Source organism: Phalacrocorax aristotelis, chromosome 8 (assembly GCF_949628215.1).
Source record: "Phalacrocorax aristotelis chromosome 8, bGulAri2.1, whole genome shotgun sequence".
NCBI lineage: Eukaryota > Metazoa > Chordata > Aves > Suliformes > Phalacrocoracidae > Phalacrocorax > Phalacrocorax aristotelis.
Window position 1 is genome coordinate 39,535,606 of NC_134283.1, and position 26,081 is coordinate 39,561,686.

Sequence of the window (26,081 nt, forward strand, 5' to 3'; positions counted from 1 at the left end):
AATTTCCCGAGGGGCGGAACCACCGCCCCCCGCCCCGCTTCCTCCCGTGGTGGCGGCGGAGCGGAGCGGTACCGGCAGCGGTTCGGGCCTCGCCTAGGCTCGGGGGCGCGCTGGCAGGTGAGCTCGGAGCGGTACGGGGGAGCCCCACGCCGGGGTCTTGCAGGGCACCGGGGATGGCGCCTGGGCACTGGATCGTGCCGCCCAGCCAGAGGTCCTGGCGGCGGGGAGGGGCCGGCGAGGCTTGGGGTTGTCGGATTGTACGGGCGGCCGAGGTGAATCCCTGGGGGGGGTCGTGGACGTGCTCCGGGGCCGGCCTGGGTGCTGCGGGCTTGTCGCGATAGTCGTGCCTCAGTTTCTCCTCTCTCGGGGCAGGGCAGGGGATGCCGGCTCCCCTTGCCGCTCCCGAAAGGGCAGGGTGGTGGTGGTGGGCTTCACCGGGGGAGAGGAGAAGGACTCAGGGGGTGCTGGGGGGGGGTCTCTCTCCCTTCTGCCCACCCGCCTCGGGCGCGGGTCCCCCGGGCCGGGCAGCCCCGCACCGCTGCCGGACGCCGGGCTCGCTCCTCCCCTCGTTCTGCCTTACACCACCCCGGCGTTTCCCCAGCCCCACGCATTCGTCTGCTGACGATTTCTGGGCTTGCGTTCCCCGCCCCTCGGGCAGGGTCGGTGCGTGGATCCCACGCCGCGGCCCACGGGTGGCCGCAGCTCCAAGGAGCCTCCAGTCGATGGAAGGGTCCACATCAGGTGTGGAATAGCCAGACTGGGGATGGCAGCCTCACCTCCCCCTTAGGGGAAGGGTGCACAGCTTGCCTCCCCACCTCCCCTCCCTCAATTCCAAGCTAAGGACCCCCGCTGAGGGCAGAGGAAAGAAAGATGCTGCCTGTCAGCCCTGTTTTTGGGTGAAAGTAGCTCCGGATGGGACTTGGTAGGGACCTGCAGCCTCTTGGAGGTCTGGGTGTCACATTCCTCAGTGCCCCTGGGCAAAGGTTACTCCCCATATCAGAGAGGCAAATACAACCTTTCCCCTTTAGCTCAGTATTTCCATCTGTTTGGGTGCGTAAGAGCTGTTCCACTGCCACAAGCTGTTTTGGAGTGCATATTTCATTGAGAGCACTGGCAAAAGCAGCTGAAGCTTGCTGGAGCCAAGAGACTGGACTTTGCTGGGGTGAGTTCTGGAAGCAGGAAAACTCCAGCCAGGCATGTCCTTGAGAGCCGCCTCTGTGGCGAGGCAAAGTAGGCAATAAGAAGAGAGGCTTTTTGCAGCTTTTGGCATCGTTCCTGGCTCTGCAAGAAATCCCACGATGCCCTTTCAGGCTGACCAATGCCAGACAGTCCTATTTAGAACGGGCTGTGGGTCATTGCTTGCCAGCAGCTGGCACAAAACACTCGTGGGTGGAGGAAGCTTGGACCATCTACTCCTGTGGCACTGCAGGTTTTGTTTTAAAGCAACAATTCTTATGCTTTGGGTGACAGAGGTGGCTTTGCTGGTTTAGCTTTGTGGTGCCACCGTCTTCTGTTGCTCGGTTGCAGCGCAGCTGAAGCGCACCAGATTGGACAGGAGTAGCCTGGGTTGTGCTGGAGCTGCAAGGAAAGGGGTGGCTGTGCCTTGCTCTGCTTTTGAGTGCTGTGACAAGTAGCCATGATGCTGTTGAGCTCCGTGAGGGGAAGAAACGGAGCAGGCAGCGCGAAACGAGATGTCTTCACAGCAGAAGACAGGGTCTGGCATAAAATGCCACTGTGCTGCCCAGGGGAACAACACCACCAGGTCTGGCTGCCTGTTCTGCCTGCGCCAGAGCTTGGACCTGTGGTGAGGAGCTTTGTAGCTGCGTGTGGTTACCCGTGTTTGTAAACCTGACTCCAAATGGGGAAATGTTTTAATTTCCTTGCGAGCAACCTCATCCAAAGCAGGTTGTTTTGTGAAGCCTCTGTTGGAGGTGGCTTTCTCAGGCGAGGGTGGGATCTCTGGCTGCAGCACATCCATAACATCTGCTGCTTTTCAGATGAGGCTCTTGCCTTTCCCACCCTCTCTCTGCAGCTGGCCAGGCTGGGAAGAAAAATGCTTCAAGTGGAGGTTCAGACCTTTCTCTTTGAGACCTGAGCCTTACAACGCTTGCTTTCCTCTTCTTTTATTGCTCCCAGCCCAGGGAGTCTATTTTTCTGGACTGCATTGCCCATAAACTTTCCTTATAATTGTTTCCTCCTAAAGCCAGCTCTGCTTTTGCTTCTCTGCAAGTGAAACCAGCCCAGTGTGGTTGGAATGGTTGTCCCTGGGGCTGGGAAGCTGCTGGGGCTCTGGAGAAGAAAAGAAACCAGGCTCGGGGTTGTGGCATTTTGCTGAATTCCAGTAAAATGATTAAACAACAAAAAAAAAAGTCCTCCACAGTATCTATCTTGAGTGGCTTTTGTTTGTTTCCTCTGAGGAGGAGGGATGCTGGGGCCTGGCAGCCCCGGTCATGGGGAAACGATGCTGGCAGGACACTGGCAGCCTGCAGGGATTTGCATTCACCTCGTGCAGTCCTGGCGGGGAGGAGAATTCCTGGGAATATTGAACACCAGGGCAAGGAAAACCCCGTTCTCCTAAGGGCTGGGCCAAGCCCCCACCATGGATCATGGGATGGGAATTGATGGGCTGCCAAACCCACTGCTTCAGCAGGCTGGTCTCCACCCCAGGGCTCACCGCTGAAAGCAAACCTCCAGCGGTGCCAGCCCACTCACTGTGCAGGATTTTCATCCTCTGCCTTCATGTCTTCAGCTGTTAAGTAATTTTAAAGCAGGAATTGTTTCATTTTACCATTTCTGCATGGCCAGTGCAGTGATGACTGCAGTGTTGGTGGCCGTGGCAGTGGGGAACAGTCTGGCCACAGCTACGTGGTGCCCGTTTGCTCCCGAGCCGCAGCACAGCTATTTAAATAGCACCCTTTCTGTCTTTGCCTGGGATTCTCCGCTGCCCTCTTGCTGTCTCATTCTCTCCTTTTGCTGAGTTGTCATAAAAATTTACTACCTAAAGGTCTTGGTGCCTCACTTGCAACCAGCAACGCCCACAGGTGACCACGGCGTCTGGCAGCCTCTGACAGCAGCTCTGCATGGAGCTGGTGAGCTATACCCAGGCAGCCATGGTCTGTGGCCAGCCCTCAACCCCCAGGGCTGTGAAATACCATCACGTTAGCTTAGAAACTGTTGATTGGCAAAGAGAAGTGTTTTCTGGTGGTTCAGTGGTTTCTTCTGGAGTCTGCGGTAGTCTTGTTTTCCTTGTGTTTCTAACCATCGTTAGGTGCTTGTCTGTAGTACTCTCTCCTCCCCTGGTGTTTTTATTGAAATGTGAGATTTTTTTCCACTGCAAATCTCACATTTCAGAACTCTTAAGGGGAAAATAAACAGGACTGGGAACCTGGTCCACATTCGCAGCAGCTTCCTGCAGAAATTGGGCTGTTCCTCTACCCTGGGCAAACCTGTCCTGACCCCAGTGATGGGCTCAGATGCTGTGGGTGCCCCCTCCCCTCATGCTGGGTCTTGTTTGTTGGTGAATTTGTGGCTGGTCTGTGCTTTTGTCAGCTGGAGATAGTTCAGCTCCTCTCCCCAGCTGCTGTTTGAAAACAGCACCAGTGACCCCTGTGCTGGTGGGGTGCAGACCTTGGGTAGAAAAATCTTTGATAAAACCATGAGAATTGGGAACAGTAGAGGTTTTCAGTGGCTCCATCCACCTGGAGGAATATCAGGTTACTATGCATATGTTCTGCTGGTGGGCAAGGTGATCAGTGCAGCTTGGGTTTGGGTGTTTGGTGCCGCATTGCCTTGCAGGCAGGCGTAGGGGACCTCCTGCACGTGTGCCGCAGGGAGAGGTGGAAAATCAACCAGTTTGGGGCCTGGAGTGCAACAAAATAGGGGCAGGTATTTCAGGCTGCTGCAAAGCCATACAGGGAAAGGATGCGATGTGAGAGGGGAGCTTGTCTCCACCTTCTCTGGCCCACACCTGGGTTCATCCTGGTGGAAGACACGACACCCCACGAGATGCTTGTTATAAGATCACTTTGCTAACCAGCTCTTCCCAGAGCTCCAGGTTTGGATCTGGAGCAGCACATGGTGACCAGATGCTGGTGAGAAAGCTTCAGGTCCCCAGCCTGCCCATGACATGTCCCTGTCATCCAGTGGGCTGGCCAGGCAGACAGAACAGCCACAGGGAATGGCAATTCCCTGCAGTGGAGGTGCCACTGGGTTCCCGGGCCACATGCATGCTGCCCTGCCATCCTCGGTTCCGTCCTGCCCACCAGCAGGTCTGCTTGGGGAGTTTTCCTCATCCCGTGGTGGGGGGGATTTCATACCGGCTGTGGCCGTGCTGCCCAGTGCTGGGACCCGCGACATGGAAACTGCCCTGGTTCTTCTGCAGCTTCCTGTCAGCTGCTGTGGGCTCCAGAAATAGCCGCTGCTCAGCCTGCCCTGCAGCTGGGCACCTCCCAGTGGTCACCGCCTCCAGCTGCTTGGGACAGGACTACCGGCTCCCTGTGCGGGGCCGTGGGTGATGGGGGGTTTGGTGGCACCCACAGAGCAGGAGGAAGGTGAGACCTGCCAACAGGTGCCTCTCCCAAAACCAGACTGCAGCTGAGGCCGTGTGTAATTACCTGCTCCCAAAGCAGGCATTCATTGCCGCTCCAGTTGCAGATGCTGCCAGGTGGCAGTTGTCATCTGGAAAGTCCCTGCTGCTCCCTGGCAGGCAGGTCGTCTAAACCAGTGGTCAGCCCGGATTGCTTGTGGCATGAGCATTAGTCTGAGGTCAAGACAGTTTCACATACAGGCTTCCCCCCTTCCTCTTTCAAAATGGTTCTCCCTTGGCCCCCTCCTGCCCGTGAGCACCCTGCTGCCTTGGCTGGGTGGAAGAGAGCTTGGGGGTGCCCACAGGTGCTCCTGTGGAGCCCCCGGCAGCTGGCACTGCAGGCAGCGCCCCAGCTCCGGCTGGCATCGCCCCCAGGACTGTCTTGGCTGCCGCACTGTCCTGCTTTATAGCGAGCTGGCATTGGGGGGAGCAGTGTTTTCAATAACCTGGGCTGTAATTCCCAGGAGCTGCTTTATCACCCCCAGCAGATGGGTGAGACCTGGGGCTGGGATGTTGCCTGGCCAACCCCAGGCCAGACCTCAGCAAGGGGGGAGGCCTTGGGCTGTCCATGAATGCATGGAATTAAAAAAATCAAATTGTGTGCTGCATGCGGGTGTTTCCTCTCCTCGTACTTTGCGCCTGGCCCGGCACATGCCCCCATGTCCCGATTTGAGAAGCCATGCCATTGGCAGCCGGTTTCTCTGGCTGAGCTGGAGGGCAGAGAGGGTCACTGCATGGCTGCTGGGGTCATCTACCCCCTGTGGTGCTGCCAAAACAGCCCACACGCAGCTGCAGTCACTGTCCTTCCCCAAATAGCCCCTTGCAACCCTTTCTGCCCTCCAAAAATATCCTGCAGTGAGCAGGATGCTCTGGTGACAGTGCCCAGATCCTTGGTGGTGTGGGTGGATGATCCTGGGACTGGGTCTCCATCCCCACGGGGACACAGGGACAGGCAGCTGTGACCTCCTTGGGGAATCCCATGCCCCACAGGGATGAGAGCCAGCCTTGGGTCAGGGTGCTGGTGATTCCTCCTCACGTGATGGTTCTCATGGCCGTGAGTCACCCTGGCACGTTCACCCTGTGAGCAGGGCTGGGGGGGAAGTGACTTCACCTGGGACACTTCTCCGCTGGCCGGCAAGCAGCGAGGCAGCCCTGCCTCCCTCGATGTGGTACCCCAGATCCCTGTACAGTTGGGGCCAGGGGACCATGGCTTTCTCTGGGACCAGAGGAAGGTGACACTGTGCTCCCTTGCCTTGCAGGGATGCCCAGCTGGGAGGTAGGCGACTAAATGGCAGGCATGGAAGGGAGAGGACCCTACCGCATCTACGATCCCGGAGGGGGAACGGATGAGAATGGATCCACAGCCTTTGAGCGGCTGGTGGAGGAGAACACCCGGCTGAAGGAGAAGATGCAGGGGATCAAGTCTATCGGTAACTGCTGTGTGGCTGGGGGACGATGTCTCCCTTCGGGGCAGCTCAGCCTGTGCCCAACAAGCCTGTGGGTTTCTTGCTCTATTTAGGAAGGGTGCTATAAGAAGCTGGGGGTCTTGGCGCTGGGGCAGTAGCAAAGCTCTCCCTGTCCTGGGGGTTGAGCAGACGTCTGGGCTTTCTCACACAGGGGTGCAGAGGGAGCAAGGCTTTTGCTGAACTGGGGTGCTTTATGGTGGGATTAATGGCTGAAAAAAAGGCAAGTGATAGAGGAAGGTCAGCTTCCTGGAGTCCACTAGCGGCAGGTCACAGATGCTGGATCTGTTCTGCCTTTGAAAACCCCCACCTCCAGCAACTCCTGTCGGGTCTGGGGCTTTTCCTGGGTTCTGGTTAAAGACCCCAGCGTTGGATGCTTCCTGCAGTGACAGGGACGTGTCAGTGTTGAAACACCCCAGCCGAGTCATGCCACCCCCTTTCTCCTCCTTGGCCGTCTTCCCCCACCCAACCCCAGTTTTGTTTTCGGTCTCGTGACCCAGCTTCCACTTTCAAGTCCTGTTTCTGCAGCCAAATTTCCACCTGCCTCATGATTCCCGTCACGTTGCCTTGCCCCTACCTGGGACCTGGACCACTGATGGGGGAGCAGCTGTCCAGGGTGGGGAGAGGATTGCATTGCCAGTGCCAGACCCCAGAGCAGGCAGGCTGGACCCCTAGGTCCACCAGCTAGGCTTAAATTTGGCTCTTCTGGGAAGCGGAGGAGACCTCTGAGAGATGCAGTGCTGCCCTGCGGCCTCCTGTAACCAGTCCTCTGTGTCCGCACAGGGGACTCTGAAGCCCATGACCCACTAATATAGCTTTGCTGTTGGATTTGGCCAAGAAAAGTTCTTTCTGGATGGAGAACCACGCTGGGTATTTCTCTACCCAAGCAAGGGGCTTGGTGTTGGTGGATGGGGCTGCTGCAGGGTAGATGCTCGGGGAAGGAGGGTGAGCATCCTTCTGTTGTCCACAACAGGAGAGCTGCTGGAGGAGTCCCAGGTGGAGGCATCCAAGCTGCGGCAGAAGGCAGAGGACCTCGTGAAGGACAACAAAATGCTGATGGCGTCATCTTCCGTGGAGGACCTGGTAGAAACTGGAGGTAGGAGATGTGGGGCTTGCTGAGGAGGGATAACCTGATGGCTCAGGATCCTGAGTTCAGGGAAGGGGAGAGGGTGTGAAGGAAACTTTCATGAAGGTTCCTTGCAGCCCTGTCATCTCTGGAGTGTATCAAATCACTGCCATCCTCCCTTCTCTTGGAGGGAGGTTTCTGTCCCACCCCCATAGCTGGAGTAGAAACCGTCTATTGGTGCCTGGCCTCACAGGGTGTCTGCTCTCTGCATCCCCATGCCAGGCAGGGAGAGGCCCTGCTCTCCAAAAGGCTCATGGTTACATCCTCTCCCCTCTCTGCAGCTGTCGGCCCTGATCCCAGCTCTGCACGGGCTGCCCCAGGCAGCACTCAGCCGGACACAGAAGCACGGAAATCTCCTCCAAGTGTGAGTCTGGTGAATGCAAGAGCTGGTGCTGGCATGGCCAGAGGGAGAGACTCTCCATCTAGTTAAAGCAAAAGGAGGCATTCTTTAGCCTCTAGAAATGGGGATAAATCAGAAATGAGGGGTCAGCTTCCCTGCTGTGCTCCTGTCCCATCAGTCCCTGCCTCTGTGGGGTGGGCATCCTGGGTTCCTGTTCCCTGGAGAGACCTGACCTGGGTGCCTCCCCTTGCAGGGATCCTCCTCGGAGTTTGAAATCGTCACTGTCGAAGCGCAGGGGTTTCCCCAGGAGAGCGGGAGAGCGGTGAGTGGCCCTCGTGTCTGTGGGATTTGGTGGGTGGCAGGCGGAGAGTCAAGTTGGTGCGGTGGTGGTACAGGGGCGTAGGAGGGTGTGCAGACAGGCAGCTGTGTGCCCCAGTGGTATCACCGCCAGCAGGCACAGGCAGGGCTGGGGGACCGACCCGTATCAAGGCAGCCCTTGGGCAAACCTTGGCAGGGGAGGGATAAACTGTGCCCAGGCGTTGCCAGGGGAGCAGAGCCAGCCCCATGTATGGCCCCGAGGACGGTGCTTGTGCTGCAGTGCCCAGCTTCCGCCACCAGCAAAGACGAGGGGACCTGGCCAGTCTGCAGGCAGGAGAGAACCACACAGCTCCATGGCTGGTCCTCCCCATGTCTCGCTGTGTCCGGAGGACCTGGGAGCGTACCACTCCTCTCACCTGGCCAAGGCGGGGAGAGGGGACAATGTGCAGGCTGCCCTCCAAGGGCAAGGGCTCCCAAGTACAAGGGGCCTGGCTGGGCTGCCTGGGCATGGGACCAGCAAAGCAGCCCCAGCCAGACTGAGATACTGGTGTCTCCAGATGCCATGTGACAGTGACAGGAAGGTCTGTGAGGACCAGAGGAGCTGTCAGCAATGCTCTGATGCTCACCTCCTGATCGCCACACTGCATGGGAGGACCAGGTCTCCAACCCCCATCATTGCTGACAGCATCTGCCCCAGCCAAGGCACCTCTGTGTGCTCTGTTTGCTGCCACCTGACTGTCCCCCTGGCTGGCACTGCCCCATCCTGTCCTGCTCTGGCTTTTTGTGTGTGATAGAAGGGAGAGGAGGAGGCATGGGGAGCCCAAGGAGGGTGAACATCAGCTTGCCCCACATGGTGCCCATAAGGGGACATGCTCTCGTTGCACATCCCTGTTTGCATTGGCCAGAGAGGGTCCAGGAAGGGTTGAGTTTTATTGGACCCTCCTGGGATGCAGCCATGGGGTGACAAAGAATGGGGTGGCATCTGCTTGGTGATCGGCTGCTGGTGCCTCTGGCGAGTGCTAGTCCCGTGCTGACACCTGGGCTCTTCCAGGCAGTCCAGCTGGGCTCAGGTCCTCACCACCTCCCCTTGCCAGCTGGCACTGGAGGGAGGAGTTGGCTATGCAGTGCCCTGCACACACCCTACCATGGCAGTTTCGGGGCTGTAAACCGCCGGGCACCAGGGACACGTTGGGCTCCTGGCCCCATGTGGTGCTTCCCGGGGCATTCCCATGGGCGGCAGGCTGAGTCAGCAGGGCTGGGAGTGGAGCTGGCAAAGGTGTGCCAGCACATCCCTACCTCCTCCCCAGCAGTGCCGAGTGTGCTGGGCTGGGCTCTGTTGTGCTGGCACTGTCTCCTAGGCAATGGAGGAGTCACACCAGGGGAGGACAAGCCTGTTGGGGACACCCCTCATGCGTGGGTGGGGGTGCGCCCTGACGTTGGTGGGTGCGCCCTGACCCGGGCTTTCCCGGCCACCATTTAAATCCTGTGCATCACCATCTTGGCTACTGCCTGCCAAAGAGCACAGGCTCCCGGTGCCCGGCGTGCTGCAGCGGCAGGGGAGCCTCAGAGGGAGGACAGGAGGAAGGAGAAAATGGGGACTTGGGTAAGACAGCCCCTCGCATGGCAAACCTCAGGCCCTGGTGCAGACCAGGGAGTACGTGGAAAGGACAGTCTCAGGAGCTGGGATTTCTAGTCTTGGTGCCGATGGGGAGAGCTTGGGAGGAGAAGGGACCAGGGGTAGAGATACCTCTATTGCTATCAGCAAGCCAGGAGCGTGGTCTGCTCAGACTGCCAAGGGGCATGGGGAACCGTGGGCTTGGAGAACTGCTACTGTAAAATACCTTCCACCTGGGGACTTGGTGTCCCATGTCCAGCAGCTGGGAATTAAACCCTTACAAAGTTGACACAGTTTTTCAGCATACCAAGGCCTGTGGCAGAGTGTCTCAGTGGTGGCCTAGCTCCCTGCCACAGCCCTGGATTGGACACAAGGCTGACCTACCCCAAAAGGGAACTTTGCAGTGTTCGTTGAACTGATCTGACCACGCTTCATCCCCTCCCTGTCCCCAGGACTTGGACCAGCTGCCAAATGAGGATGCCAACCTGCTGCCCCAGCTACAGCAGCTGGAGAGCACGCTGAGTGGCTGTGCCAAGGAGGCCAGCAAGGACCAGGTCTTCGTGCGAATGGGCTACATGGCCTCCGAGCTCAAGCGCCTGGCTTCCAAGGTGCATAAGAACGAGCAGAGAACATCGTTCCTGCAGGTGAGCAGGCACTGATCAGGGTCTTTGTGGGGGTCTTCCCCTTTCTTTTTTTCCATTAAGCCCCTCCTTTCCACCCTGAGGCAGGCACCCACCTGCATGCCAGGGCTTGGTGGGAGGTGGGTGGCCAGGCAGGCCCCTGGGTCTGGCCAGCAATCCTCATGCTGCTGGCATTCGCCCTCCAGACGCTGTGTGAGACACTGCACAGTGAGAACAAGGAGCTGCGAACCAAGCTGGAGCGGGACCTGGAGCAGAGAAACCAGGCACTGGAGAAGCTCAGGTGAGGGTGGGTGGTGGGGAGGGGGATGGGACTGCCCTGGGTGCTTATTCCCGCTGACTCGGCTCTCCCTGCATGTAGGTGCGAGAACCAGGAGCTCCGGAGAATGGTGACGCTGAGCAGCCAGGATAGTGGCAAGAGGGAAGCTGCCGAGCAGCAGCAGGTGAGGGAGCATCATTGCCCTCGAAGAGGGCTGGGAGGGAGGTGGGGAGCCTGCTGACACATCAGCAAATGTGGCCTCATTTTAATCGGGTCCCCACTTTGTCCCAGTATGACCAGCAGGACTTCTCAAGGTCTCAGTGGGATGGGGGAGGCCATGGGAGGGGAACCGGCTCATGTTTAGCCAGCCTTCAGCACAACCTCTACAAAAGCACTGAGGGTCCCCCTGTGCCCATGTAGCAGAGCGGGGCCGCAGTGGAGAAAGCACCGGGCAGAGGAGAGCTGGAGGCGAAGGAGAAGAAGGTGAAGATCCTGGAGCACCAGCGCAGGGAGGTGAGAATGGTGCCAGGAGGGAGGCACGGCCAAGATCAGGATGGGAGCAGGTGGTGGGACAGCCTGGGGGAGACGGGCAGGGCTGTGGAGCTGCAGGGAAGCATTGCTGGAGCTGGAATCTCTATCCAGCTGGTCCCTGAGGCACTTTTGTGACAGGAGGCTGCTGGGGACCGCCATGGCTGGCTTGGGGTAGGGGTCAGGGTCCTGTTCAGCTGTCCCTCTCTCCCCACAGCTGCTGGAGGTGAATAAGCAATGGGATCAGCACTTCCGAGCCACAAAGCAGAAGTATGAGCAGAAGGTAAGGCTGGGTGCTCAGGGGGCACATCTGGGTGCAAGCTGGGAGACTTGGAGGAGACTGGCTGCAGGGGGATGTTCTGGGGCTGCCTGTGCCTTCTTCCCCCCTGGTGTGGCTCCTTCTGAGCAGGCCAACATCTCTGCTTCCTCCTGGCAGGTCACAGACTTGCATCAGGAGCTGGCTGAGGCCCGCAGGGCACTGACTGAGCTGGAGTCAGAGCGGGAGCAAAAGCAACGGGATTTTGACCGCAAACTGCTCCTGGCCAAGTCCCGGATTGAAACAGAGGAGGTGAGTCCCTTGGGAAGTGCAGCGGGGAGCTGGTGGCCCCATCGCCCTGCCCTGGCTGATCTCCATCCCATGTCCTGTAGGCAGAGAAAGAGAGGCTGGCCATGGAGGTGAGGGACCTGCAGCAGAGGATGCGGTTCCTGCAGGAGCAGCTGGCTCCAGTCACCAGGCAGCGGGAGTACCAGGAGAAGGAGATACAGAGGCTGAACAAGGTGGGGACCGGGGCAGAAACCCTCCCTGAAAAATGTATTTTATTTTCTCCATCTGCTTCTCTCTCAAATCCAAAACTGACCCTGATCAACCCCCTCCTGCCCAGCTCCTTGCCCGGGGGGCAGCTTGTGTCAGACAATGCCCACCACATCTCTTTAGACTCCCAGGAAAGGGGGATAGGGGGTCTGTAGTCCCTCTTGCTCTTGCCTAGTTATACCCACTTCCCATGCTGGGCATGTGCCTGTGGCCCTCTGGTGTTGTCATGGGCACAGCACCTTGCTCTGACCCCCTCCCTGCTCTTCCTCTCCAGGCACTAGAGGAGGCCCTGAACGTCCAGGCCTCCCCACCACCCATCTTTACCAACACCATGGAGCCGGTGGGGACAGTGCCACAGCAGGAGCTGCTGACCCAGAACGAGCTCCTCAGGCAGCAGGTACGGCAGGACACAGAGCTGCCAGAGGCATGGAGGAAGCTACATGCCCTGGATCTCCCTGGTAAAGACCCTGGTGTGGCCAGGAGCAGCCCAGCAGTCCTAGCAGGTGTCAGGGATGACAACACAGTAAAAAGGGGTGCTTGGGGGAGCTCTCAACTCTTGGCCAGTTGCGCCCACATCCCTCCCTCCTGCAGGTGAAAATTTTTGAGGAGGACTTCCAGCGGGAGCGGAGCGACAGGGAGAGGATGAACGAGGAGAAGGAAGAGCTGAAGCAGCAGCTGGAGAAGCTGCAGAAGCAGCTGGTCCTCTCCAACAGCCAGGTGAGCAGCCCTGGGTACCGCCAGCAGCACCCCAGTAGCCCCATATCCCCTGGGGATGTGTCAGAGGTGTGCTCATCCCCAGTGTCACAGCCCCTGTACCCATCTTGGAGCAGGGGCTGAGTGGTGATAGAAGGGCTGGAGCAGTGGTTTTGCTGCCGCTTGTCCCTGCTAGAGCATCTCCTTTCACTCATCTCATCCTCTTGCCCCTCTCCTGGGGGTCTGATGGGGGGTGACCAGTGCAGGCATTCCTGCAGGGAAGGGCAGCATCCCCTGCCTCATGGACATGGCAGGTAGCAGGGTGGGCTCTGCACTAACCCCACCTTGCTCCCAGCTGCGAGCCTCCAAAGAAGACTGCCAGCGGGAGAAGGAGAAGCTGAAGAAGCTGCTGAAACAGCACAAACAGGTGAGGTTGGGGGAAAACCCCTTCCTGGGTGCCAGGGGCTGGCCCTCATCTGCTGTGGAGGGGCAGCTCTGAGCTGGGCAATGGGTGGTGGCAGTGGGCTCCCTTCAGGGCTCTCCTCAGCATCTCCCCTGGTTCCTTGCAGGCTTCTGGAGAGAGGCTGCACCCTGAGCCACTGATGGGGCCGTTGAGCCCTGCCTGCCCCCTGTACCAGTACAATTCCCCCGTGGCTCACCCCATGTACCACGGCTTCGACGAGTGGCAGCAGCTCCGATACCCGCCAGCGATGCCAGGCGAGCACACACCAGGACAAAACTTCCACCATTTTCCCCAGGTGAGTGTCTACCCATGCTGCACAAGGGGGAGCAGAGGTTCCTGTGCAAGCGGGTCTGGGGCTTGCTGCCAAGCGAGTGGCTTTTCCAGGCCCACCGAGTCACCAAGCAGGGAGCTGAGCAGGCATCCTCTTGGCACATGAACGCTCAGCCCTTCTCCTCCTCCTCCTCACACCCTGGCAATTGAATAGGGAGCAAAGCCTTGTGATTCACATCTCTGATAATTCGCTGTTTCTGTTCCATCTCTTCCTGCAGCCCGAGTACCCCTGGCACCCACCCTGCGCCATGGCTCGCAGTCAGAACGCTCAGGCAGTGGCCGGGGTGAAACCAGTCCCCAAGGACTTGGGTAAGGCTTGGACCCTTGGTCAGGGGAGCACCCCTGCCCTTCACCCTGAGACCCTGCGCTGAACACTTGTGGGAGGGACGGGGGAACAGCTTGCCAGGCAGTGGCCATTTCCCTTCATCCCCCACCTCTGATCAGCTGACGGGATGATTCTGCCATGGGGTTGGTCCCTGCTGCATTCCCCCCGCCACCATCCCCGCAGCATCTGGAGACTGGCGCAAGCCTGAACCCCAGGAGCCCTTAGGGTTATGGCAATTGGTGCGGGGCTAACACCCATCCCATGGCTGGTATGTCTCCTGTGGGACTTGTCTGGGTGTGAAGAGCCACCTCATGATGCCCCTCTCTGTGTTTCAGAACAGGCAGGTGCCGGATTGCCCTAATGCCAAGGACCAGCTGCACTGTGATACCGGCAGAAGAGGAGTAGGGTGTGTGCGTGTGCCCATGTGTATATATCTAGGAGCTTCCTCTGGCTGCCTATCCTTGTGAGCGGACATGCTGTGGACATGGCCGCACCCACGGCCTGGAGCGGCTCAGCAGTGCATCCCTGTGAGGAAAGTGTGAAGGAGGGACTGGAGGTGCTGTCTTGGTGGCAGCCAACACAGGATCAGCAGCCCCCTGTGGCCATTCCCTTCCCCACAAGGCATCGGGCCTGGCATTGCTATAGACCCGAGCCAGGTCTTCAGGGAAGAGGAGTCAGCGTTTCCCAGGAGCATGCCAGGAGCTGCCCCGGTCCAGGGGCTTTGATTCAGCCGCCGGAGGAGCGGGTGACAGCAGGGACTCTCCCAGCAGTGGGAGATCCCATGCTTGCAGGCGGGTGCCTGCTGCAGCCATGGCCCAGGCTGAGGGTGGTTGGTGTCTTTGTATTTATTTAAGGACTGAAGTGTAGCTGAGTCTCTCTGGTTTTATCCTGAAAGCTGCTTTCCCTAGGACAGCCTCTGTGCTGGGCTAGATGGGATGCCAGGGCTCCCTATGGGCTTGGGTGTAGCTGCGGGGCCAGAGCAAGTGCAAGGGGGACCCAGCTCCTGCATGGGCACCCTAGGATCTACTGCCCCAAGCGTATTCCCCCAACTCCCTCTGGGGAGTGGGCTCAGCCCCGTGTCCTCCCTTCTGCCCCCTGCCTTTGCCAGGGCCGGGAACCCCCTGCTCCCTACTCTGCCTTTCCCTGCAGCAATGGCCTTAGGGCCAGTCTCTAAAAGTGCACAGAGCAAATCTTGCTCGAGGAAAATGGGGGGAGGGAGAACCCTACTCTATTAATATAAGCGTGGCTGTCACATGCTCCTTGGGGGTGGGAGCAGGGACCAGCCCCCCACTTTTCCACCCTCTGTGTTCTGCACCAACACCCTCCCCCCACATCGGGGGGGCCATGATAAATTTTTTTTTTTTTTTTTTTCTTTTCAAGTGAACTACCAACATGGAGTTTCTGCAGCTGGGAGCCATCCCTCCCTGCTCATAGCCCCAGGCTAGCCACTGTACCCCCTACTCTCTCCCCCTGGCCAAGAAGCAGGGCTGTGCATTTGCAGAGCCTTTATTTGGCATTCTTTATGGTGGGAAGCAAGGGGCTAGCTGTCCCTGGGTGGGAGAGGAGCATGTCTCTGCACTGGGACCACAGGCAGCTTGAATGCACTGAAGAGCTGCTCCGTGCCTGGCAGGATCAGGCCAGGCCCGCCCCACACCAGGGGCTTTCGGGCTAAGCCTTCATGGAGACGTGGTCTTCTTCTCCAGGGGCGGCTGGCCCCTGCATCCCCCTGCTGTCTGGCAAGGCGGGGGGGCAAGCTGGGGGCCAGGATAAGGTGTCACGGCCAGGGCTGGAGGTGGAGCATGGGATTATTGGGAAACGTCCCCCTCCCATCACTGAGGTCTCTGCCACTGGGTTGCCCTGCCTAGCATCCCAGGTGGGGGCTGGCAGAGACCAGAGCAATGGAGGGGGCAGCGTGCTGGCTCGGCGTTTGGCTTCTGCTGCTGGGGACAGAGAGGGAGCAGCCCTGCGTCAGCGAGGGGGTGCCAGCAGGAGGGGGAAGCCACCCTCTAGGCTGGCATCGCCTGCCGCTGCTGCTGCTGCTGCTGCTGCTGCCTCATGTAGGTGATGATGTCATTCTTCACGACAGCAATGTTGGCGCGGTGGTACCAGCGCATGACAGGCACGCCATCGGGGCCCACCAGGAACTTCTCAAAATTCCACTTGATGTCGTGGTTCCGCAGGGGCTCCCAGAAGAGGTTCTTGGGGTTCCCAAACTCTTCCGCCACCGGGGGACAGGCATTCTGCAGTGGACACCAGCACCGTCACTGCCTTACTCCCCCCAAAAAAAACAAGCTGGGTACTGTCCCCCTGCCCACCACCATGACACCCACCTTCAGGAAGGTGTAGATCTTCTGCTCTTTTGCCCCGTTCACATCTCCTTTCTGGAAGAGCTGGAAGTTGGGGACAAAGCCACCCCCCGGCCGGACATACCTGCAAGGGGAGGGTTTGCAGAGCATCATGCAGCAGGCAGCTCTTGGTGCTGCACAGGGGTAGCGGGGGAACCCCAAGCCCTGTGCTTTTGGGGACCACAGCCCCAGGCTGGGAGGGGGGTGGGAGCCAGCAGACGCTGCACCCTATGTACCCGCCACCTGGCTGGGGGCCCAGCAGCCCGTACCACAGTACTCACTTCAGTGCAGGGAGGATTTCTGAGTTCTGGCCAGGTTCCTGCTTCCCAAATTGGTTCGAGGGGAAGCCCAGGACGACGAGCCCATAGGGTCTCAGTTCATTTTGTAGTGCATTCAGTTCTGTGTGCAACCAGAGCCAGGGATGGGTTAGCAGGGGACCGGGCTTACCCCCACACCTGTACTGACCCCCTCAGACCATCCCCAGCTGGGCTGGGTCCTGGGGAGCAGGTATTACCCCTTCCTCCAGCTCCCAGAGCAGGACAGACCATGGAGGCCTGCCAAGGGCTGCATGCCTGGGTGACACTGCCTGCTCCTTGCTTGCCTGCCCGTGCCCCACAGGACACTTACCGAGGTACTGCAGGGTGAGGCCTCAGTATGTGGCCACATTGACGAAGAGCACCATCTTCCCTGCGTAATTCCTAAAGGGGATGTACTCGTCCCCATCGATGGTCAGGGCCCCGTAGTCGTAAATGGTGCCTTGCACTGAGCTGTAGCATTTCACCTGTGGTGCGAGAAGCATTCGATGGGATGGGGCTGGGGGCCACTGGCCACCCCACTCACCCACCCCATGGTTGCCCAACAGCCACCAGAGCAGCGGGTCCAGCCCTGGCACTGGCTGAGATGGTAGCTGCCTGCATTGTGTCTCCTGGCCCAGATGTTGCTGGCAGCAGCCAGGCTCCAGCATGCCAAGGTCAGGGTGGCGGGACTGGCTGGCGTTTGTGTGCACATGCATACACATGTGCATACATGTGCACACCCGGCCAGTGGGGCTGGCTGCAGCTGGAGGGATGTTTACCCATCCAGGGTCAAGCAGGAAGGCGAGAGGCTGGAAAACAGTCTAAGCTGGTGCAGGGAGACCAGTCCAAGCCTCCCCAGAGCTGCAGGCAGACAGGACCCCACCACCCCTGCACACACCCCTCTGGGTAAGAGGCACCCAGAGCACCCTGGACCAGCACTGGCTGCTGTGCCGTGGCCAAGCCAGGCCCAGGCAAAGCGAGGCTCAGGGCTGGATCAGCAGGGAAGTGCCAGGGTGGAGCAGCCTCTGCCTGCAGTGCTGCAGGGGTTAATTCAGGGGAGCCCATCTCCAGTTCCCAACAGGGGACCCAGGCTCACCCAAGTGCCACCGAGGGACTATTTTGGGAGCTGGCAGGAGATAAAGTCACAGGGGCTCTTCCCAGGGAGCTCAGCCTCCATGGGGCCAGCTGGATCCTGGCAGTGGGGCTCTACTTCACCTACCCAGGGTGGGGTGGCTGGCCAGGGGGGTGACAGTCACCCCTACTCTGCCCACCGGGGTGTGGGGACACAGCAGCCCCACACCCTCCAAACATGGGTGCAGCCCCCTGGACACCGTGCATGGAACAAAAGCCCTGTGCTCTGGCCCCTATGGGGGTCACTGGTGGGGGAACGACAAGGCTCTGTCCCCCTCTGTCCCCAATCCCAGGACAGCGATTCCCCCTTTGCAAGAACTGGATCAGAAAAGTCGTGTCCCCCCCATGATCCAGACATCGGGACGGGGTCACCATGCCCCACTCCTGCCCCCAAGAGCTCTGCAGCGAGCTTTGGTGACAGGTGGGTACCCAGGGTGCCACATCCCACCCCACCCCCCCAACCCGCGCAGCCCCCGTGATTCCCCCACACACACCTCTTACCTTCTCCCTCTCTTGGCTCTGCCCCGGCTGGATGAACCCAGCCAAGAAAAGGGGCAAAATCCAGGCGCTGCGGAACCAGCCCCCCATGGCCGGGGCGGGCGTGGGGTGCGGGCACCCTCCTCACACCCCCGGGGGACAGCGGTGCGGGGGGGGAAACACACCTCTCCCTGTCGCCTTCTGCCACCTCCGAGCCCGACAGCCGAGAAATAGCCGCTGGGCTGAGCGGGGGGAGCCAATCGCCGGGAGAAGGACGGGCCGAGGGCTGCGTTAACCGTGTGGGCCCTGGGAGGGACGCGGCGGCGCGGGGGGGTGCGGGGAGGAGGCGGGTGGCAGCGCCGTGCTGGCACCTCGGCGGGGCAGGGACCTGGGGGTGGACGGGGGGGACACCCGCGAACACACGGGGCAGCAGCATGTGCCGGTGGTTTATGCAACGAGCTGTATGAGCCCCGGACGTAGGGATTAAAACCCACAGGGTGGGAGAGGCGCCAGGCGATGTCCCCACGCTGCCGAGGGTACCCGGTAGAGGTGACATCCACGCCCGAGTGGGGTGCTGGGACCCGCGGAGCAGGGACCAAAGCGCCCCAGCAGCATCCCGGCTGGGGTGCGTGTCCTCCCCTCCCACGGCTGTGCTGCTCAGGCGTGGGCAACGGTTAATCAAGCTTCCCTCCTTTGCAGCCCAGCAAATTAGGGTGCCCCTAGAAGCAGTTCTGGTGTAGGGTCCCTCCCGGGGGGGAGGGCTGTGCTGGGGCTGGGGGGCCCATAGCCCCATGGTGACCCTGCCGTGATCAAAGGCAGCGCACGGCTGTCCCTTAGCCCTTGGTGTCCCCAGGGGCAGGAGTTTCCAGGGTCCTGTTTGCATACCCAGGGAATGCAAACATTTACCCTGGGCTGGCTCCAAGGGAAATATCCGTGGTGAGGTGTAAATTCCCTGAAACCCCCCAAAAAAAAGTATTTGATGACAGAATTAACTGGCTGGAGAGGAGCTGGGGGGAAGCTGCGGTTTGGGGTGGGAGCTGGCCTGGGAGAGAGGGCGGGACAGGGTGACAGCGGGTGAACCCTGGGGGGACTATGGGCACCAGCTCGAGGTTTGGCTTTACTAGAAAGCAGGGCCAGCCCTGCCAGGGCGCAGTCACTGAGCCGGCTGCTGGAGATGCTGCCAGGGAAGGGGAGTGGGGCTGTGGGCTTGGGGGAGGCTGCAAGCAATCTCCCACCCCTTGTCTTTCACCGGCAGGAACACCATGTTCTGGGAAAGGCTGATGTTGTCAGGCTCCGAGTGCAGCCTGGGCTGGTGTGGGATGGCTGGGGGTTGTGTACGTCCCCCAGGGAACCTAAGGAACAGGGGACCTGTGGGTCCCTCCATCATAGGCAGCCTTTCCCAAAGCTTTAAACCTGCACTGCTACTGGAGAAGTGACTTAGCCCTGCCCTAGCGTGTGTCCCCAAGTGGTGTGGTGTGCTCCCCCAGGTCCAGGCAAGCCCCCAAGATGATCAGCCGCTGCCTGGGGACTGCCTAAAGCCCGACACAATGCGCCAACGGCTGGGCTGGCCGCAGGGATACTCCGGTCACCCCTCATGCATGTGGCCATGAGTGGCATGAGGCAGCTCCTTGCCAAAACCAGGGAGCCTGTGGGTGCCAAAACCAGGGGCTCAACTCTCCCCACCCACTTCCCAGGCTCTGGGGAGATTTGGGGCCACTGGGCCATGGGGCTCCTGGCTGACACGCAGCTCGCACCTTGCTGCAGCCTGCAGCCAAGAGGGACTGGTGCATGCCCGGCACAGTGCCACGCTCCCCGGCATGGTGCCATGCTCCCCAGCCAGCTCACACTGCTGACCCTGGCCAGGGCTTGAGCCACCTCCCGGGACAGAGCCAGGGAGCTGCTCAGGGCTGCGCTCCCTGATCCGCTAGTTCCCACCACAGAAAGAGCCACCCACTTCTAATTATATCCCCTAATTGCCTGCGTGGGGCTTTGGTGGCCTTCCCGTGGTTAACATGGACTTGGGGCCGGGAGGAGTGGTGCGGCACGAGTAGTGGTGGCACAGCATGGTTGAGTCCCTTCCACATGTCCCTGATCCCTGCCATGTGCAGGGAAAGGCTGAGCCAGTCCTGAACTGTGTTTTCCTAAAACCAAAGTAAAAATAAGGGACCCGTTTCTCCAAGTCCCCTCTCCTTGGGTCCTGGCACCAAATTGGCCTCGATAGAGGTGGGGAACAGATGAGGATTTAAGGAGTTGATGGACACTCTCTCTGCCACTGAGCTTCTGTGGGACCCTGGGCATGTCATCCAGTGTCCCCACCGTGCTATGCTGTGCCATGCTGGAGGCAGCATGGGACAGCCAAGGGTGCTGGGGGCTCCAGCAAGACCGTTCGAGGGCAGTGTGCTGGTCCACCCTGTCGGATCAGGGTCCTCTTAGGTCCCCCACCCCAAATGGCAGGCACACTGGGCGGGCTGACCCTCGCATGAACCTCCTTCCCTGGTTGTTTTTCCACCAGAGCTGGGCTGGAACCGCCCCCGCCTGCTGCAGATGTTTGGCAGGAGTCCGGGCGCGGGAGGCCAGGCGCTTCCAGCCCCCTGGCTACCATGCTGCCACTGCCACCAGCCTCCCGGCTGTCTCTGAGCCATGGGCTGGGGGCTGCAGAGACCTCGCACCAGGCTGCAGGGCCACGGTGAGCACAGGGAATGTGAAACCAGTGGTGGGGACCACAAACTGCTGCTGGCTGGGCTTGTCCCAGAGCCGATCAAGGAGCTTCTTCCATGCAGAGTGCCAGAGACAGCAGCAAGGGACTTGGTCAGTGGCAGGCAGCATCGTTCTGCCTGGCAGCGGCACTGCTTTCCCTCTGGCAGCCTGGCATGGCATCAATCCCGGAGCAACCTCTGAACTTTTGTTCTAGGTGTGCAACGGGAGGCGAAAGCAAAACAAGCTCTGGCGGACGAGAGGCCCCAGCTCCCCTGGCGCCAGGCTTCCCCCATGCTGCCGCCTCCGCAGCTCAAGCAGACTTTGCTGCCCTGCCCCAGCCTGTGTGCTCCTGCAGGCGCTGCCCTGGTTTGAGGGCAGGCTCCCCGCTGATAACAGTGCCCAGTGCCTTTTGAGGTGGGGACTCCCCTCCCTGAGTGCCCCCGAATCCCCCATCCCTTTTTCTCCCAGGCAAAGATTTGCCCCCTGCAGAAATACCCCTGGCCCATTGCTCCCCCACCCAAAGGCGCAGGGGCACCCAGTGCCCCACTGCTGCCAAGCAGGGGAGGGGAGACCAGTGGCTGCTCTCTCCTCCAGCATGAGGAGCCCCTGCTGAGTGCTCTGACCCCGCGGGGATTTGCTCCTCCCTGAGGCTGGGGAAGGACCAGCCCGCTGGCCGTGATCTTTGCAATGTGCTCCTGCAGACCCCACTGCAGCCTGGAGCATGGGGGGGCAGTTTGGGACCCCGTAAGCCTCCCTTTGGGGCCACAGGGCCCACACTTGGGTCGTGTATCAGCAGTTGCTCCAGGCAACACTTCTCCCACAGCACCCAAGAGGTTTGGGGTTGGCTCCTGCTGCACAATTGCCTTTGGGGCTCCCCACAACCTTCCTGACGAGCCACCAGGTCTGCGATGCCCTGTCCGGCAGAGATAGGGCAGCTGAGCTGGGTGTCTGCATCCACAGCATGGCTTTCATTGCTGCCCAGAGACGAGGTGAGAGCCAGCATCCTGCATCACCTCCTCCCCTCTGGAGCTGCCAGCATCTGCCTCCCCCAGCAGCAGCCCTCGTGGGCCAGCAGCCTGCTCCCGCCGCGCTCCAGCACCCACTGGCACTGGCAGGGAAGCATCCCGGCGGATGCTGAATCACCTCGGCACCCTCATCACGCCTGCCCTGCCGCAGTGTCGCCACTGCAGGACCTGCTCCCCAACAGGCAGGAAAAGGCATTTTTTTCTTGGCAAAACACCACACAAACGCTGCCTCCAAGTTCCAGCACTGTTCAGGCACTGAAGCCAGGGCAGTGGGGGGACTTCTTCCTCTTGCTCAGTCCTGGTGGAGGAATTTCCAACCTGACAGCGCACATCAGTCTAAATCCATCCCCCCATTTTCATACTTCAGAAATGTCCCAGCTTCTCTCTGCTCTCCCCCACTGCCATTTTGCTTTGCGCAGTTTGTTGTTGTCATGAGCAAACCCGTCTTTCCAAGGCTTTGCAATACCTTTCCTGGAAATGTTTGCCATGAGCCTGAAACTTCCCAGAAAACTCCTACAATGAAACAAAACCTCTTGCAGCATCCCCCAGCTGCTCAGGACAAGGGGCACAGGGAGGTGGGATCAGCCACCGGGCACGGCTGCAGGGCTGTGGTGGGGGGGTTGCATGCTTTTCCTTGGGTGTTTTTCTCCAAACCACGCTTCCTTTTCAAACCACTCCAGTACTTCTGGCTTCTTCCCCTATTCCTGTTATAGCAAAGCTGCTCAGCTCTGGTTCCTGGTGCCAGAAGCCGCTGTCTGTCCCACACCCGATGGTGCCCCCAGGGAAAGGATGCTGGAGTGGAGCACAGGGGGGAAGCAAAGCTGGGGCTGCTCCCACCCAGCACAGCCATCATCTCCTCCAGCTGCCTCCACACTGTGCCAGTGAGGGAGGGAGAAAGGGGGAACAACAGGAAAATAACTCTAGTTATTTGCCTCAAATTCTGCAACTCGATCGGGGAGAGAGAGAGGCAACAGCTCGAAACAGAAATTTGTTTCTGGGCAACAAATACATGTCCGCTCCCTCCCCAGCACAACCGCAGCCCACAGCTCCAGTGCAGGCGTTTCCGCTCCCCGGGCCTGCGTCCCCGTGCTGGGCTCCCCTCCCCGGGGCTGGAGGTGTTCGCCCAAGGTCCTGCTTCTCTGGGAGTCACCTGTCCTTCCAGCCCCAATGCCAAAAGTAAGCCCAATGCTGGCTGTCATGGATCAAGCTGCACGGGGATGGGATGCAGGGTTTCCAACACCATGGGGCTGGCTGCTCTTTCCAGCAGAGAAAATGGGATTTAAACAATTCCCACCAGCATCACCATAGCATCTCCTCACATCCCAGTCTGATTCATTTCATTATTCGTGACTTTTCTCTCCATGAGTCACTGGAACGCTGTTTCGGCCCCAGGACTCCTGCCACATGCCAGAGCCAAGCACGAGGCTGGTGCGGGGGAGCGATGCCGGCCGCGCGAGCAGGAGAAAAGCAGCCATCACCGCTGTCAGAAAGTCCCTGGGGATCCTTCCTGCTCGCTGTTTGATGGTCACTGCTGCTATCGCAGCCAGATTCGGGTTTGCACCCCCAGAGTGTGGGGCCAGGCTGGCAGTGTGCCTCCCGTGGTGCTGCGGCCACCAGGCTCAAAGGCCAGGAGAGAACGCTGGAGACCTCGAGCCAAGGTGGCGCAGGAGGTCAGCTCAGGGAAGCTTTCTGGAGAGGCTGCAAAGTATCTCAGATCCTGCACATGGGTACCTGGGCACCATCCGTAGCATAGACAGAGCCACATGACACACGTGTAGAATAAAGTCTGTTTATTTGGTAGCAAGGGGCAACATAAGAGCTCAGATGGTCCCTTGCCACTGCCTGGGCACAAACCCCTCCACTCCTCCCACTTTGCCTGCCCGGGCGAAGGGCGCACAGACCCCCGCAATGGGGTTGGCGTGCCAGGCGAGTGGTGGGGGCCCTTGCCATTGGCAGGGGTGCTGAGTGCAGCTGGCATGCAGGCGGCAGGCTGGCAGGAGCTGCCCACGTTCCTCTGCTCCACGAGATCCGGAGGAACTGAGCACCCTGTAGGATTTCCCTACAATTTAAGTAGTTATTTGATAGAGAAGAAGCCGGTGCCAGCTGCACATCTGCTGTGCAGCCAGGACAGGCTGTCATGGATGCTTTTAGCCAAGTCTCGGAATGCAGAACCAGAAGCCACATCCATCTTGGTTTGACCCTTCTTTCCCAACCACCCCAACAGTTGGCACTCCAAAGAAGAAATAATTTTGCTGGGAATTTCCACGCCTTGCTGCTTGCCTGGGAGGAGATGGGGTCGCCAGCAAAGGTGAGACCAGCTTGCCTGCCTCACGGGAGCGAGTCATTTCTAGCTGGACATGTCTGCAAAGTCACACATCTCCCTGCTGGTGTCAAAGCCACCATCTCCCTGATGTTCCCCATGAGCTTGGTGGGTAAAAAGGAGGCAGTGGGCTCACCCAGTGAGAGCCAGGTCCAAGGGCAGGCACCTGGGAGCTGGCCCAGCCTGGCTCCTACCCATCTCTCCCCATCTCTTGGGGTGCCCCATCAGGTTCTGTGGAGTCCCTAGCACAGGGTCCTGTGGCTGTGGCCCCCTGCCTGGCAGGCCGTCCGTCCCTTGTTGCCTTCACCACAGCCTCACACAATGCCGTTGTGCATGGGGTGAGTCCGTACCCGGTAGATGATGACAGCAGTGGCTGGGCAGAGCAGCAGGGCTGTCATGATGAGGATGGTGCCCAGGATGATCAAGACGATGACCCAGATGTCCAGGATGTGCTTGGGGAGGGCAGCAGGACCTGCAGGGTAAGAGAGGTCCATCCTGCAAGGGAGAGGCAGAGGGGTGATGGGGCAGTCCCCTCCAACCCTCCTATAGCTAGACCACCTCCCCATTGCTCTGAGCGCCCTGCTGCTCTCTCCAGGGAGAGCCCTGCGGCCACATCCAACTTTGGCCTCCTTCAAGAGCAAAGAGCTTTGGTAAAGGCTTCTTTGAGAAGCCCCAGAATTTATAGCATGGTTTGATGCAGCTGGATAAAAGCCCAGGGAAAAACTTCCCTATTAATTGCTGCTGTTGTTAAAGGAGCTGATAAAGCAAAGCCACAATCAGGCATCCTGCCGGTCACCCACGAGTAGGGTCATCGGGTGGAGAAACGGTGGGACCAAGGCAGCTGGAGCCCCCCTCGCTTCAGGGGGAGCGCCTCGCACCTTCTCCCCCCTCCTCCCCCCGGGGTGCCTCCTGCTGAGTCACCGAGTTAGCAGCTTAATTAGCAGCAGGGCTCGAGGCTGAGCACTGCCTTTCCTCCGACCACCCCTCCGGGGGCCCGCAGCTGCCCTCCGCTGGGCCGGGGTTCCGGCGGCCGGCTGATGCGAGCGACAGCACCGGGCTGAGCCCCCGCGTCCGCCCCATCCCGTCCCGTCTCGTCTCGTCCCGGCAGCCCGAGGAGGGGGACGAGTCCCCGCCGCGGGGGAGAGGCGGCGGTAGCCTGTCCTGCCTACTCTGCCCGCCCTGCCTGTCCGTGCCCCCCTACCTGCGGCGCTGCCTGGCTCCGGCTCCAGGTCCAGGTCCGGGTCCGGGTCCGGCTCCGTCGAGGCAGCCGCTGCGGCCGGATCCCCGCCGGGGGCGGGAGGCTTCGCGTGGCCCCGCCCGGCCCGGCCCGGCTCGGCCCGCAGGGGGTGGTAGGGGAGGGGGAACGGGAGGGAGAGGAGGGGAAGAGAGGGTAGTGGGGGCAGGACCTTTTTTCTGCACCGGGATGATGCAAGAGCACGCTCCAGCTCATCCCCGCCCCGGACGGGGTCGCACCGGGAGAAACCACCTGGAGCCCAACCCCAAGGTCTCAGGTGCCAAGGAGGAGCCGTGGGGACACTTCACAGCAGAACAGCTTCATAAAGGGCCTGTCCCCTGCCCCGTTCCCCTCCTGCCTTACCAACAGTAGGGCTCACCTGCTCCCACCTGCCTCAGGGGCAAGAGGGAAAAGCAAACCCACCGAGAGCCTCCATAAAACCCAGCAGTGAGACGACAGCCAGCACTCCCCAAGGCTTTGGCGAGGTTGACTTACAGAGACGCAGGCAGAGAGCATCTACTGGGAGGCGGCAGACCTCAGCCTGCTGGCTGGGAACAGCGTTTCTGCTGCTCAGCAGAACATCCCGCTCCATGGCGATACTGAAGGGCAAAGCCAGCAGCAGCAGCTATTCCTGGCCAGCCCTGGGAAGGTGGGATGCTCTGATTTTCCTGCTGGGATGCAAGCCCGGTGTCAGACACTGCACCCTTCATTCCCACCCTTCCCAGGGAAACCTGCTGGATTCCTGGTGGTGGAAACCACTTCCATGTGCTCTCAGACACCCTTAGCCTCTGAGCACTACCCGGGCGTGCAGCTCCCTGGTAGCAGCACACAGGCAGCCAGTGGGCAGCCTCCTCCTTGCCTTCCCCACAGTGTGTTTCCCTCCAGCTGCTGCTGTCAGATAAAAAACACATGGGGTTTTTACCACGTGTGGCGGTGGGTCCATGCAGGCAAAAGCTGGGGGCTGACGCCAGCACTGCGTGGGAACAGGCGTATCAGGAAACGACACCGCGGGCGAAGCTGGGACAGATGCTCGAGTGGTGTGCCTACAAGCAAACCGGAGGT

At 60.0% G+C, this 26,081-nt stretch overlaps 3 protein-coding genes and 1 long non-coding RNA gene across 8 annotated transcripts; 2 read left to right on the plus strand and 2 right to left on the minus strand.

Annotated features, from left to right (window-relative positions):
* TNIP1 (TNFAIP3 interacting protein 1) lies at nt 1-14,360 on the plus strand. 3 transcript variants are annotated; one of them, XM_075102676.1, is made up of 18 exons: nt 1-117; nt 5,845-6,015; nt 7,022-7,144; nt 7,456-7,538; nt 7,768-7,836; nt 9,900-10,091; nt 10,274-10,368; nt 10,447-10,528; nt 10,765-10,857; nt 11,090-11,155; nt 11,309-11,440; nt 11,521-11,649; nt 11,958-12,080; nt 12,275-12,400; nt 12,732-12,803; nt 12,946-13,134; nt 13,388-13,478; nt 13,830-14,360. In XM_075102676.1, the coding sequence occupies exons 2-18, from the start codon at nt 5,874-5,876 to the stop codon at nt 13,853-13,855; spliced, it is 1,833 nt and encodes a 610-aa protein (XP_074958777.1). In that variant the 5' UTR covers nt 1-117; nt 5,845-5,873; the 3' UTR covers nt 13,856-14,360. The 3 variants fall into 3 exon arrangements, with proteins under 3 accessions (XP_074958777.1, XP_074958779.1, XP_074958778.1); XM_075102678.1 differs by having other exon boundaries at nt 10,768-10,857; XM_075102677.1 differs by lacking the exon at nt 1-117 and adding an exon at nt 1,141-1,162.
* A 624-nt stretch (nt 14,361-14,984) lies between these two features.
* Nucleotides 14,985-18,184, minus strand: GPX3 (glutathione peroxidase 3). Its single transcript, XM_075102679.1, has 5 exons — nt 17,768-18,184; nt 16,467-16,620; nt 16,121-16,238; nt 15,825-15,924; nt 14,985-15,734 (listed from the first exon to the last, which is right to left on the minus strand). The coding sequence occupies exons 1-5, from the start codon at nt 17,852-17,854 to the stop codon at nt 15,501-15,503; spliced, it is 693 nt and encodes a 230-aa protein (XP_074958780.1). The 5' UTR covers nt 17,855-18,184; the 3' UTR covers nt 14,985-15,500.
* A 2,087-nt stretch (nt 18,185-20,271) lies between these two features.
* LOC142060767 (uncharacterized) lies at nt 20,272-22,139 on the plus strand. Of its 2 annotated transcripts, none has more exons than XR_012661909.1 (2): nt 20,272-20,551; nt 20,655-22,139. It is a non-coding gene; the product is annotated as an uncharacterized LOC142060767 (long non-coding RNA). The 2 variants fall into 2 exon arrangements; XR_012661910.1 differs by having other exon boundaries at nt 20,272-20,429.
* A 1,101-nt stretch (nt 22,140-23,240) lies between these two features.
* Nucleotides 23,241-25,108, minus strand: SMIM3 (small integral membrane protein 3). 2 transcript variants are annotated; one of them, XM_075102683.1, is made up of 2 exons: nt 24,987-25,108; nt 23,241-24,280 (listed from the first exon to the last, which is right to left on the minus strand). In XM_075102683.1, exon 2 carries the CDS (start codon nt 24,277-24,279, stop codon nt 24,100-24,102), a length of 180 nt encoding a protein of 59 aa, XP_074958784.1. In that variant the 5' UTR covers nt 24,280; nt 24,987-25,108; the 3' UTR covers nt 23,241-24,099. The 2 variants fall into 2 exon arrangements, with proteins under 2 accessions (XP_074958784.1, XP_074958785.1); XM_075102684.1 differs by lacking the exon at nt 24,987-25,108 and adding an exon at nt 24,586-24,608.
* Nucleotides 25,109-26,081: the final 973 nt, after the last annotated feature.